The following is a 12,764-nucleotide window of genomic DNA, read 5'->3' as shown; positions in this document are numbered from 1 at the left end:
CGCGGGGCTCGAACTCACGGACCGCGAGATCGTGACCTGGCTGAAGTCGGACGCTTAACCGACTGCGCCACCCAGGCGCCCCCAGAGGCCCAGGATTTAAACAAGCATGACTGTCATCCAAAAGTCTATATGCCGTGCCTTTAAGGTTTTGGGAGAAGAGAATTCCAAGGTGTTGGGGTAAAAACCAGGTGTGTCAGTGTTAGTCTAGTATCTAGGTCAGAGGGATATTTAAAATACCAGGACCATTGCTTTGTACTAACAAAGGGTGTAAACATGAGAGTGCCATGGGACCTGGAAATGGACATGGCCTAGAAAGACCTAGAGGTCTGGTCGGGTTCTCACTTTGGCTTTCTCCTCATACAGGGAGGGAGTGGTTTTCGTTGTCCAGACTCTCAGGAAGTTATGAGGCTGTCGTATTTCAGATTTATAAAGTTTTATGAAACACAATGAAATCTGTAGCAGTAGTAAACAGGGAAAGATAGAGTTGTACTTGAGAAGTTTGCCTCTTCTGCCTTATAGAAGTGCTTTCAGTAAACAATCATTCTCTGCGTGGTGCACGCTTATTAAGCCTCCTGTTTTGTTTTTGTTCTTGATTTTGATTTTGATTTTCCTCAGGGATATTGGAATGCTATTTGTTAAAGTTTTCACTTTAGTTGAACAAGAATTGGACTATGAGTGGTTAGTGATTGACAGTTACGCCTAAAGGAACCATGCGTGTTTAAAATCACATGGTATGTTTGGACAGGGAAATCTGGCATCTTTCTTGATGTGTCCTATGAGGTATCCTTAATGTATTCACCGACATTGAAAGGGTTAGGTAAACATGTTTTTCGTTCGCTGCTGTACTTCTATAAAAAAAAATGTAATACCTGGAAGGCATGGCTGTCAGTGAAATCTATACAGAGGGCAGAGGAGGCATGTTGTTTCCCCATTTTCCTTCCGTTACCATGGTTCCTCCTGCATGCCTCAGTTCCTTTGTGGGACAGGAAAGCTGAAAAGGACCTCAGAGGCTGTCTGCTGTGGCCTTTTATTTTTTCAAAGTGTCTTGGAAAAAAATCATTGACTCCCACCTCGGTCTCACTGCTGGTTAGAGGCAGATCCAAAACAAGCACCCAGATCTTCCAATTCCTAGTCAAATATTTTTCAGCCCTTTAGCATAATATTTCTCTTATTTGGTGTTTAATCCCATAATTCACAGTCTTTGTTTTTTTAAGTAGATAAGGCAAATAGGCTTAATTTACACAGAACCATCATTATCTGAAACAGTTTTCTTTTTTGTTATTTGGGGTGAAGTTAATGTTTCCGCTCTCTGAAGACAGTTTTATTTTGTTCATTTTGGTCTTAGTCGTTTTGTTTATACGTTTTTAAGGAATAAGAAGCAGGAATTTTAGTCATTCCTCATTGCTGTTGGTTTTGCCAATTCACTATTTACAGAAGGCAGCTTGCGGCCTTGAGAGTGGTTGCTGGCTAACCCCCGTCGTGTCATTTTATTCCAGAGCTGAGGGCTGAAGTTGACATTATTGAGCAGATGAGCAGCAGCAGTGGGAGCAGTTCCTCAGACTCTGAGAGCTCGTCGGGAAGCGATGATGACAGCTCCAGCAGCGAGGGTGAGGACAACGGTCCGGCTTCTCCTCCACAGCCTGCACACCAGCAGCCCTACAACAGCAGGCCGGCCGTTGCCAATGGAACCAGCCGGCCACAAGGAAGCAACCAGCTCATGAACACCCTCAGTAAGTGTGCTCTCCCTTTTCTGGCTCAGAGAGGGGTGGCATGTGAGACTAGAGATGCAGCTTCTATATATCTTACACCCGAGTCTGTAAACCAGAAGATATTTAAGGCATAAGAAAGCATCCTGACAAAATTTGGAGCAGAAAGAAGTAAGTTACCAAACAGTTAAAAAAAATAAAAGGGGCGGGGGTGTTGGGGAAGCACAAAACTAGAAAATCTGTTCTTTTTTTTTCACCCACTGGCACAAATTAGTTTTTGTCAATTCTCGAAAATGCTGAAACATGAACAGCTCGGCTCTTTGTTTTTGCATTTACCAGGCTTTACAGGCTTTAGGGGCGATGCCCTCCACTATAGTGTCCCCTGCTTCTAGGTCTTTTTACAGTCCCAAGAACACAGTTGTCCAGACTGTGGTGTCCTGCAGCCCATAGACTTTGGAACCTGAGCCATTAGGGTATATTTGGAAACCAACTAGCCTTTGGCAAGAGGAAGAGGAAGGACATTGCTATATCTGGGTGGCTCTCCGTGCAGTTGATACTAAAGTAAAGGAGAGAAAAACAAGAACAAAAACAGATTTCTTCGTATTGGAGATGGGGAGAGTGCTTGCTCCCTATGCACTTCTCTCTCCAGTATCCTAATGAATGCTTTCATCTGGCATGACTGCCTTTGAGGAGGTTGGAAGGTCTGGAGGCAATAGTTGGTAAGCTAACCTAGTTAACCCTACTACAGTGGACCAGGCGAAGGTAATTCTCAACTTCACCACTACAGACATTGTGGGGCAGATAAATCTTTGTCATGGGGGCTGTTCTGTGCATTGCAGGATGACTAAGAGCATTCCTGGCCTCTACCCGGTAGATGCCCTTCTCTCTCCCTTGTCCCCAGTTGTGTCAACCCCAAATATCTCAAGACATTGCCAGATATCCTCTGGGGGGCAAGACCACTCCTGCTGGAGAAACGCTACTTGAGTGAGTTGAACACTGTTAGGATATCAGTCGAGGATATTGTCTGCTATCCCATTTTCTGGGCCTACATTCTGGATGTCGGGATGCTTTGGTGCTATTCTCAGTTGGCCAGGAGTAGTAAATTTCATATTGGGAATTTGGTATTCCTAGTGGAATAGTGCCAGATAGCTACTGTGGCTTTGACTCAGTTCTCGAGTTTGCCCAGTCAATGCCAAATTATTCTTTCCTCCTAGAAAGAAAGAGCAAAAAAAAAAAAAAAAAGGCACAGTGGGTGTTATCTGCTTACCAGTATCTTAAAATCCTTTTAGCTCTTTATTGCGCACCAAGTCATCCTGATCTGCAGCTCTTCAAGTGGCAAGACCTTAACTTTATATAAGCAATTTCAAAACTAGATTTCCAGCTCCAGTTCCACTGATCTGTTAAAGCACATCATCTTACTTTTTAAGAGATCGTGCTCAACTTAGCTGATTGGGAGTTACCAGCTCTTGCCAGGCCCCTGTTGCCTTCCTTAAGTTTAGAACGGTAGTTGTTCCATTCTTGGGTGTCAGACCTCTTAATTGTAACAATTATTGAGCACCCCAAAGAGCTTTGTGTATGTGGCTTATATCCACTCAATATTACCATTAGAAATTAAAACTGAAATATTTAAATTATCCAGTAATTCATTTAAAATAACAATAATAAACTGTCACATGTTAACAAAAGTATCATTTTTATGAAAAACAAATTTTTCCAATCAAAAAATACTTAGTAAGAGAGTAACATTGCTTTAAAATTTCGCAAATCTCTTTACGATCTAGCTGAGTGGAAACCTGGGTTCAGTCTGTTGCCATAAGTTGTCTAGATTGATGTATATTAAGAAAATCTGGCCTCACACAGGTGTGTAGTTAGAAGAGGAAGTACCCTCCTGAAAGGGTCTCAAGGACCCCGGGGTCCTCCACACAAACTGAGAAGGGCTGGTCTAGGAGTAGCAATCCAGTCGTATAGCGGTTCACTTTTGCTATAATCTGAGTGCTATCAACTGGGTCCTGTTACTCTATCGGATTAAAACGCTGAGCACTTCTATTCTTTACTCCTAACACCTGAATTCTGCACACTAAACAAAAATCTGAGGCTAAAGTAATTGAAGCTCTTCAGTTGAGAGTTGAGGTTTAAAGTAACTGAACAGGAGGGAATGCTGGATTAGCAGGTTACTGGTATAAACAGTATTCGGCTTCCTTGACGGGAAGCCTAACTCGGTGTTATTTTAGCAACTTCATGTGAACGATTCTAGATGGTGAATCGGTTATTTATACTTTTTTGCTATTTATTAACACATTTAAAAAGCTGTCTGGCCTGCTTCCCCCTGTTCTATCCTAGTACGTAGCATCACTGTGCTTTGCAGATATCAAGAATAGCATTTCTTTAAAAACGTTGACTGCGTCAGTTTTGTCACTGAGCCAAATCAGTTTTCCTCCCTAATTAAGTTGAATTGGCTTGTTTTACTATAGTGCGATAACCAAGGTGGTGAAACAAAGAATTGTGGGGAAGTCATTTTTAAATTGCGCACTTTTGGTGTGATTCTGTGGTTTTTGTCTTGTAGGAAATGACTTGCAGTTGAGTGAGTCTGGCAGTGACAGTGATGACTAGAGCCAGATCTTTCGAAATCAGCGTCTTGGTGCACAGATCTGCTGCCGGACCGGGCTGCGCTCGCATGGAGCCCGTTGCGGAGAGGGACATGCTGTGGATCAGTGACTGTAGCAGGAGTTCGAGGCTCTGGAGGTCTCAGATACTCAAGTCTTTAACTTAGTGGTGATGGGTGATTTTCTCATGTAATTTTTGAACAATCTCATGTTGCAAAGTAGATCTATAGAAGAACTAACAGAATTCTATTGCTATTTGGTTAACACTGTTCATGAAAAACAGACAAATGTGCCCTGGTCTAGGTTACTCAAAGGCCATCATCTTAACCAGGACAGTGATTCACTTTTAAACCTCAGCAGCCACCAGTTTGGCCAGGTGGTCTGCACCAGTGAAATGAAACCTGGTCTTTGAGGGGTAGGGGAGAGAGGGAGACCTCAGACTGCAGCATAGAAGTATTTTACAACCACTTTAAACTGTTGAGACAAAGTGGTGAGGAAGTTTTGTCTGACCCAGCTTGACGAGCCTGTGTAGAGATGGACTTGAGGAGGGAGTCCTAGAGCGGCTGCTGGGCAGGACCCCGGAGCTCCGCGAGTTCAGCCCCCTCACTTACAAGTGAGGAAAGAGAAGCACACAGCTGGTTCGTGGCCCGTCTCCTGCCCCCGCCCCAGCTTTTCCTGCTGCTCCCGCCCTTGAATCTCATTAACTGGAACCGGAGACTCTTGTTCATGGGACTTCTAGTTGTACGTCAGAGATTTTATTGGATTCCCAAAGATGAAGTGTTGGGTGCTTCTGGCTCAAATTCTGATCCAAAAAGTCCCTAGATACACGAGGCTGGCTGAGCAGATTAAACCAGCAGCCACTGTGCTGACACATGAGATTCAATTAAATTGGGGCTTTTAGTTCCACGTAGGTCCATACTAAGTGTTTCCCGTTCAGTGAATTTTAGTAAGGGGAGGTAGGAGTGGGAGAGAGGTGTAGTGAAGGAACCTTTCTGAGCAAAAGAACCAGCAGCAGGCTTCCAAAAACCAGAATCTAGATAGGGGTTCTGCAATATGAAACGAGCACATTCTTAGATAAGGTATTTCTCTTCATGCTTTTGTACCACTGTTTGTGCCTGACTCCCAGACTGATTTGTATTTTTGATAAACTAGAAGAAAGTCACAAGATTGCCTTTTGCAGTGTGCAGTTTCCAAATGAATCTGTTGTTACAGGAAACTGGTCACTAGTAAATGTTCCATATTGAGTGAATGTGTGATAAATCATCCTGTGATTGGTATGGAGTAGCCTGTTTCTATAATTTGAATGGATACAATTTGAATGTCCTGAGAAATTTCCATTTGCTTTGGTTCAATGGGTGTTAAGAACATTTTGAAAATGATTTTCCTTCCTTGGGTTCTTCCACTCAAAGATGGCCTCTGCTTCCCCAGCTAGTGGATGGAAGCAGTCTGGACCTGGAAAGGAATTAGATGATTCGTGGTGGGGGCCTTGGTGAGAGTTGCACCTTATGGAGTCCCCTGTTTCATGTGCAGTGACTCCAGTGAGCTGGAGATGCGGGTCGGGAGCCATCATCCGGTGGCACACTCGCACCACCACCCCCCCACGTGTAGGTAATGGGGACACACTGGTACTCGGCGGTGGGTTCTCAGCCCATCGTGAGGTTTCGGTGGATTTAATGGCAGGTAGGAACTTCTTCATAATGAATTGATAATTGCTTTATAATTCCTTGCTAATGACAGCTCAGGGAAGGTAAAGGTCATGATTGGGAGACTTGAATTGTTACTGGATGTGGGAATTGTTTCACTGCTTTTAACTTGCTCAAGCTGGGGCAGGTTCCAGGAACTTGAACTAAAAATAATCTATTTAAGCCTCGCTCTCTTTTTTTTCCTCCTAAAGTCTTGATTTATACAGATAGAACTGTGGTTTTTCACATGTCGGGTCAAGATGTTTGTTTCTATAGGAAATGCTTGCATGTGGCACTGGGTTTGGTGAGTCGAGCTCTCTGGGCTCGTTTTCTCTGTCGCCCGTCCCACCTGACCCTGCATGGTTAGCCTCCAGCTGGCTCCAGTTTGTTCTCTGCACGAAGCCTTCGGTGGTTCCCTCCCCACAACCCCCACCGCCTGCTCTCCAGCTTTACCCACCAGAATAAGGAATCTTATCTTTTTGGAAATCAAGAATCTGGCCCCACAGACTACTACTTCTGAGTTACCTCGTGCCAGCCTCATTGGACTTACTCTTCGTGCCTCTGTGCCTTCTCAGTCCCTCCCTCCCTCTCCCCCGCCAAGCCCCAGTCCTGACGCTGTGTAGGTGCCATCTTCGCGGACTCTCCCTCTGTTCTTTTCTGCCCACTGGAGTGCTGTCTGTACTGACCTTCCTCTTGCTTGAGCTCTGGTTGGTGTGAACTCCTTAAAAGCAGGGACCGTCATTTTCATCTCTATTCCCTGGGGTGTCCACGAGAATAGACATACAGATGCTTATAGCCTGGTGGGGAGGAGGCAGAGAAAACCAACCAGTGGAGTACAGAGGGCAGACGTGGAGCAAACATTCCAAGCATTTGGAGACAGCTGAAAACTATTTGTGATTTTCATGGTTTTGGAAGTCTCTAACTGAATTGTTAAAATTGCCTTTTCTCTGTCCTATACAACTTCTGCCATATCGTAAGTCATCAGGCAAGATATAAAGACTTAAATTCAGGGTGCCCAGGGAGCCATGGCAAGCCGCAGTAAAGACATGAATTGGGGAAACAATATAAACAAACGAGATCTGTGATGATGCCACTCATTATTTTATTTCTATAGCAGAATCATTTTTTTTTCTGTGTGTGGTATTAATATGTATGTGCTTCAGTGGTGGGAAAACTTGAAAATTCCAAAATCCTTGCTATCCTAATTGAGAGGCTGGTTAAGTAAGGTGTAAGTATGGTGTGTGTGTGTGTATGTGTGTGAGTGAGAGAGAGAGAGAGTGAGTGATGTATTTATTAACATTATTTTGAAAGATAATAGTATGTTCTCTTAGGTACAGCCAAATTGGATGTTTCCATTTGGCAAGGAAGGTAGGATTTCTGAAACTCAGGCCTTAACCAGTAGGTTGGAAGACAAGACCAATTGAAGCGTTATGAAATGTGTGTTTTTGTTGCTTATGTTGTATCTGTCTTGGGTTGTCTTATTCTTTAATGATTTTTGAAATCTTGTGCCTAAAAGTTTATTTTGCGTAATTATGAAGTAGATGCGCATGTTTACATTTATGTAAAATGTTTGCATTTATGTAAAATACTTGCTGTGTAAAGTTTTTTTTGGTTTATTCTCTTAAAGATCACTATATTTAAGTAAAAAATGAAGGTCAGCAGTATATGTCTTGGTGGGTTTTATTTTTTTACTAGGAATCAATGAAAAATGTAAGGTTATATTAATCCTTTATGCTTATGCCTGCTTCTCTAAATGAATTCCTTTTTAATTTGGTGTTTATGCTCATTAGGATGAACACCTCAGCTTCAAAAGGTGTGAAGTTCAAAACTGGAAGGATGTGAGCCACATGGCATCTGAGGCCATTACCCGGTCTGGAAAGGCAGACTTGGCTTTGACTCTAAGAACCATGCGGGGGTTAAACTGAATCTCGAGACATATCCTAATTCTTTTAGCACACCAAATTGCTTCCACCTGGAATGCCACGCCCCCCCCCCCCCCCCCCATACACTCACTGGCTGGAAGTGATCCTGCCTCCTGCTTCCATTCCACACACAGCAATGCCCACAGCAGTCTTGCAAACTTCTAGGTGGGCAGTGACCATATTCCTTCTTAATTCTCTGGTGTCTCTCACCTAATGGGTGCTCAATAAATTTGGATTGAATACAATTATGCACTAAGAGAACTAGCCTAGGAATCCTCTGCTGCTCATTCTGTAACTGGCTCACATTTCCTCAGGTGGAAATAGGAGTTAGATTTGAACCAGGAATCTCAATGGGGAAGTGGTGGTGTCCATTCCTCACTCAAAGGAGTGTGGTCCTCAGTTAACTGTTGCCACACAATGACACGTAACAAAGCATCCCAGACTTCAGTGGCTTAAAATAAGCATTTATTTTGCTTACAGCTCTGGATTGGCGATTAAGACTGGGTGTGGCTGGACAGTCTGGTCTTGACTGGACTCCATATGCCTGGCAGTTTGCAGACTCAGCTGATCTAGGAGGACTTGGCCAGCACGGCTGGGGCAGTTCAGGCAGGCTCCTTGTGCCTTACCCTCTAGCAACCTAGCCCAGCACATTGTCATGGCAAAGGCAGAGATGCTAGAGTGAGAGAGGAAACAACTGCCTCTGTCACAATTGCTAACGTGTCATTGGCCAAAGCAAGTCACAGGGTCAAGTTCAGAATCAAGGGGTGGGCAAATACAGTGCATTCTGCCAGGTGATGGGAGGAGTTGCAAGGTGTAAGTACAGAGAAGTGTGAGAATTCGGGCGATCACTGCAATCAATCTACTTCCTCCACGTACGCCATGTCCCTACCATGGTTGACAACACTGGACCATATAATCACTAAGTCCTTCCTCAACTTGGCTTTTCTCCTGGCCAGTTAAATAAGAGTCCACGTAGGGGTTAAGGCCAGTTTTCTGTCCATGGTTCCTGCAGAGGGCACCCAAACCAAGCAAAGGCTCCTCTGGACTTGGCACTCTGCCCTATTCAGAGTAGCGTGCTTCCTTTCCAACCTTTCCAACCTAGAGCACCATTCATTGCCTATTGCTAAGTAACAAATTACCCTAAAACTTAGTGGCTAAAACAACAACCATTTTATCTCATGGAATCTGTTGGTTAGGATTTAGGACAGAGCTTGGCTGGGCAATTCTTTTGGCTTCAACTGAGGTCACTCAGTGGGACTCAGTTGGCAGATGGGCAGGACTAGAGAATTCAAACTGGCTTCACTCACATGTCTGGCACCATGGTGGGGATGGCTGGAAGCAGGCTCATTAGGACTGTCAGCCAGAGACTCTCTAACACAGCAGTCTCAAGGTAGTTGGTCTTCTTACGTGATGGCTGCTTTCTCCTAGAATGAGCATCCCAAGAGCTGCTTGGTTGTTTATGACCTAGCCTGGAAAGTCACACAGCATCACATCCACAGTATTCTATTGCTCCAACAATCAAAAGCCCACCTGGATTCAAGAGGGACACAGACCCTACATCCTTAATGGAAGAGCATGTAAAAAGCCACCTACTCAAAGTCCTTTTCCCCCCTCCCTTCCCCACCCCCACCCCCCACCCCCCCCCCCCCCCCCCAGTGTATTTGGTCTACGGCCATTGTTCTCAGATGAGATGTTTCTCCAGAGTAGTGGCTCCTAAAATGTGGTCCCTGGTCCAGTACCATCAGCATCCCCTGGGACCTTGTTAGAAATATAATCAAGTCCCCCCCCCCCCCCCCCAAGATCTGTTGAATCGGAAGTTCCAAAGTGGGCCCCAGTAATCTGTGTGACAAACCCTTCAGGACATCCTGATAAACCCTAAAGCTTTAGAACCTCTGCCCCAAGGAAACAGACTCCCTTGGTGAGCCTCAAGTGATGACTATGGTATGACTGCTTTCAACTTCCCATCCCAGGTGTTAGACTGAGGGTAACCTGGAGTGGTGCACGCAGTGGGGTATGGTACTCTATGAACTGGAACGTCAAAAACCAACATCTACAAGAGGTATTAAGGGCGTGGAAAGATGGCAAGATAATTCCTCACTGTCCTTGAAGAAATTACAGAAACCAAAATAATGACATATTCAATTATCTTGAGATAATAGCATCTTGGCAGATTTTCATGATTACATGGGCCCCGTTTCCCTTCTATAAAGGTGGTAGGACTAGGGGGGGATAGACGGCAGAGGAAATAGCTTATTTCTTCCTTTAGCAAGGTTGTTTCTTGTAAACTTGTCTGACTCTAACTGGGCTGAAAAGAACTCAGGTGAGCCCCCCCCCCCCCCCCCCAGAGAGGTAGCCCCTCTGATAAAGGGAATGTGAGTTCACTTCCTCTATTGTCCCCGGGGTAGGGGTGGGGACATTCCTTAACCCGTTACTTTTGTGTGATTTGCAACCTCTCAGAATGGTTACAAATGAAGATGCTGGAGAGGAACCCACACTCCTGGAGCCTCTGGGCCCATGGGTGGCAACTGGGAGCTGCTGAAGTGTAACAATCTCCCTGATGAATTGCCAAGATACTTGATCTGTGAGCTCATTGTTACCAAATGCAAGATCTGAGTTTCACTGAAATTGGTTCACTATGGAGGAGGGATTGGGGGAGATAACTGAAGTAAGGCAGTCATTGGAGCAGAAGTCGCCCTAATTATGAGGTTTGGAGATTCGTAAGCAATTCGACCCATGTGTCCTCTATGCCCATATTAGAGTGATGGATGACCAGTATGTCCCATGATGCTCAGAAAATTTGTCCTACCATCTTTCCAAGCACTGCTTTCTAAGTACTAGTTACCAAGTTTCCTCTAAAGACCTTACTTTGCTCACAAATTTGTCATTCAGCTGGCTTTGCAGGTGGATAAAGACTTCTGGGGCCAAACCCCATCCCTGTGCTTCCTTGGTTGTTAGGAGCCTGTGGGCTGACCTGGATCTTTGGGGATCAGTTGAGCGGAACTTGGGCCTCCGTTACTGGTGAAAGGGTTAAAAACCAGTCCAGACTGAGAGAGGAAAAGTCGGCCCTGTTTCTGGCATTCATCAGAGTGCCACAGCAGACACTGATAAAGCCAGCTGCAAAGTTAACGGGAAGCAATCTTCCTGCCAGATCTGCCGTATCATGATCACTCTTTTGAGGGACTACTGCTCGCCTTTCAGTGACGGCCCCAGCCTTGCTTTTTACTCCTGCAACCTGAACAAAAATCACGGTGAACTTTTGTGACAAAATTTTGCAGCGTGCAATCCTATCAGTAAGATTGAAACTTTCCACTCTTGCCTGGAAGACCTGAGCCACGTGAGTCACTTTGACACAGAGAAGCAGTTTCAGTTTCTACCGTAGATACAGAAATTCTGATAGGGATTTTCAGGCATAACATTCCATGCTTTTTTTCCCAACTAACTTTGTAGTTTTCCAAGGAATCAGGACCTGGGTCCACTTCCTAGTCCAGGCTTCATCTTGACCCCCGTTATACACTGCCTGCTCTGCTTTGAGCCTGTCCCCACAATGCTGCTTTTACATTCTACCTACACTCCACCTCTCCCCCCAGATCCTGTCATAATCTGGTCTTTCTTGGTTTGGTGAAATGCCCCATTGTTCTCTGGTGTTCGGTCTCCCTCTGCAAGTCAGCAAACCTAATTTTGTTGGTCTGCATAAGTTTTGTTGGTTCATCCCTGGTGATATTCATCAAATGGGCCAATGTGCTGCAAAGTGTGAGAACCACTGCTCTTTTTCACTGATTTGTAGTAAAGGCTGTGGTCCAAACTGCCGTCAAAAGTGGACTCATGCAACCAGCCTCAAAGGGGGAAGAAAGAGACCCCAGGTCCCAAAGAGGTGACCCATTTGGTGTGAGTCACCAAATAATCGTGACACAGATAAAACCCAGCCCTCCCTGAAGAGTTTCTAGGTGTCAGAAATTTTAACCATATAATCACTAAAATTCAACACAACCCTGAAAATAAGGTACTATTATTCCCAGTATAAAGATGACAAAAACAGAAAAGTAAATTATGCAAGATGATTAAACAGTGCACTGGTGACAGCCAGGCTTCGAACCCAGATACGTGAATCCAGTCCTCTTCCTTTTTTTCCCAAAAGCAAACTACACCACCTCTTTCACTACCTATGCCTCCCTGGGAGAGGCAGCCTCTCTCGAGTGGACCTATCAGAATCAGCCAAGAGCTTTTTAGGTGTGAGGAATCTTCCCAAATGTTTGCCGCAAGTGGCTCAGCACCTATTCCTGCCAAAAGGAAAAGTAAAACCAGAGATGGCCACTGTGATGGACACTGTGTACCCCGCACCCATTCACCCCATTTCTGCTCCCCACTATATCATCCAGTAGCCACCTTTTCCTTACACAGCTCATCTACTTCCGGAGAGTCGCCAGGGAGTGGGCTACGAGTGTTCTTGTAGCTTTTGCCCCTGTGGGTTCAGGAACCCAGCTGTAATCCAGTTAGCAGGTGGCATTCTCCTGATGATATGAATTGGTTCAGGAATGGGCATGTGACCCCAAACAGGCAATGAGGCTCAAGGTAAGATTTTGGGGTGGCTTCTGGAAAAAAACGTCTTGGGGGCCACTGGAATAGATGTTCTCTCTTCCTCTGGATATCGTAGGGTGCAGATGTAAGCCTGAAACTGTAACAGTCAGCTTGTGACCACCCCAAAGATCAAACTAACAGGAGAGATGCAAATAGCAGAGAGGACAGCTCAAGCAGAGAAATGGAGTGGGAGCCTTGATTGAACCATGCCTGATCTCCACCCTACCTCTGGAGTTTTTACCTTATATTGGCCAATATATTTCACCCTGTGGTTTA

General features: G+C 44.9%; 2 protein-coding genes across 5 annotated transcripts in view; one reads left to right on the top strand and one right to left on the bottom strand.

The window, feature by feature from the left end:
- The window catches only part of COLQ (collagen like tail subunit of asymmetric acetylcholinesterase), a 97,492-nt gene that overhangs the window by 3,874 nt on the left and 80,854 nt on the right, over positions 1-12,764 (bottom strand). The window lies entirely within an intron of this gene.
- Positions 1-12,764, top strand: part of EAF1 (ELL associated factor 1) — a 19,878-nt gene extending 7,114 nt beyond the window's left edge. Inside the window, exons 5-6 of one of the 2 annotated variants that reach the window (XM_086674268.1) lie at positions 1,497-1,730; positions 12,565-12,764. In XM_086674268.1, the coding sequence (XP_086530394.1) occupies positions 1,497-1,730; positions 12,565-12,605 (275 nt within the window). In that variant the 3' untranslated portion in view covers positions 12,606-12,764. Of the gene's footprint in view, positions 1-1,496; positions 1,731-4,269; positions 7,656-12,564 lie in introns of those variants that run through there. The other variant, XM_025913639.2, reaches the window with a different exon arrangement.

The sequence above is a fragment of the Puma concolor genome, chromosome C2, assembly GCF_028749965.1.
Source record: "Puma concolor isolate L17-30 chromosome C2, mPumCon1.1.hap2, whole genome shotgun sequence".
NCBI lineage: Eukaryota > Metazoa > Chordata > Mammalia > Carnivora > Felidae > Puma > Puma concolor.
Note: the sequence above shows the minus strand (reverse complement) of the source record. Positions and strands in the feature narration are given on the sequence as shown.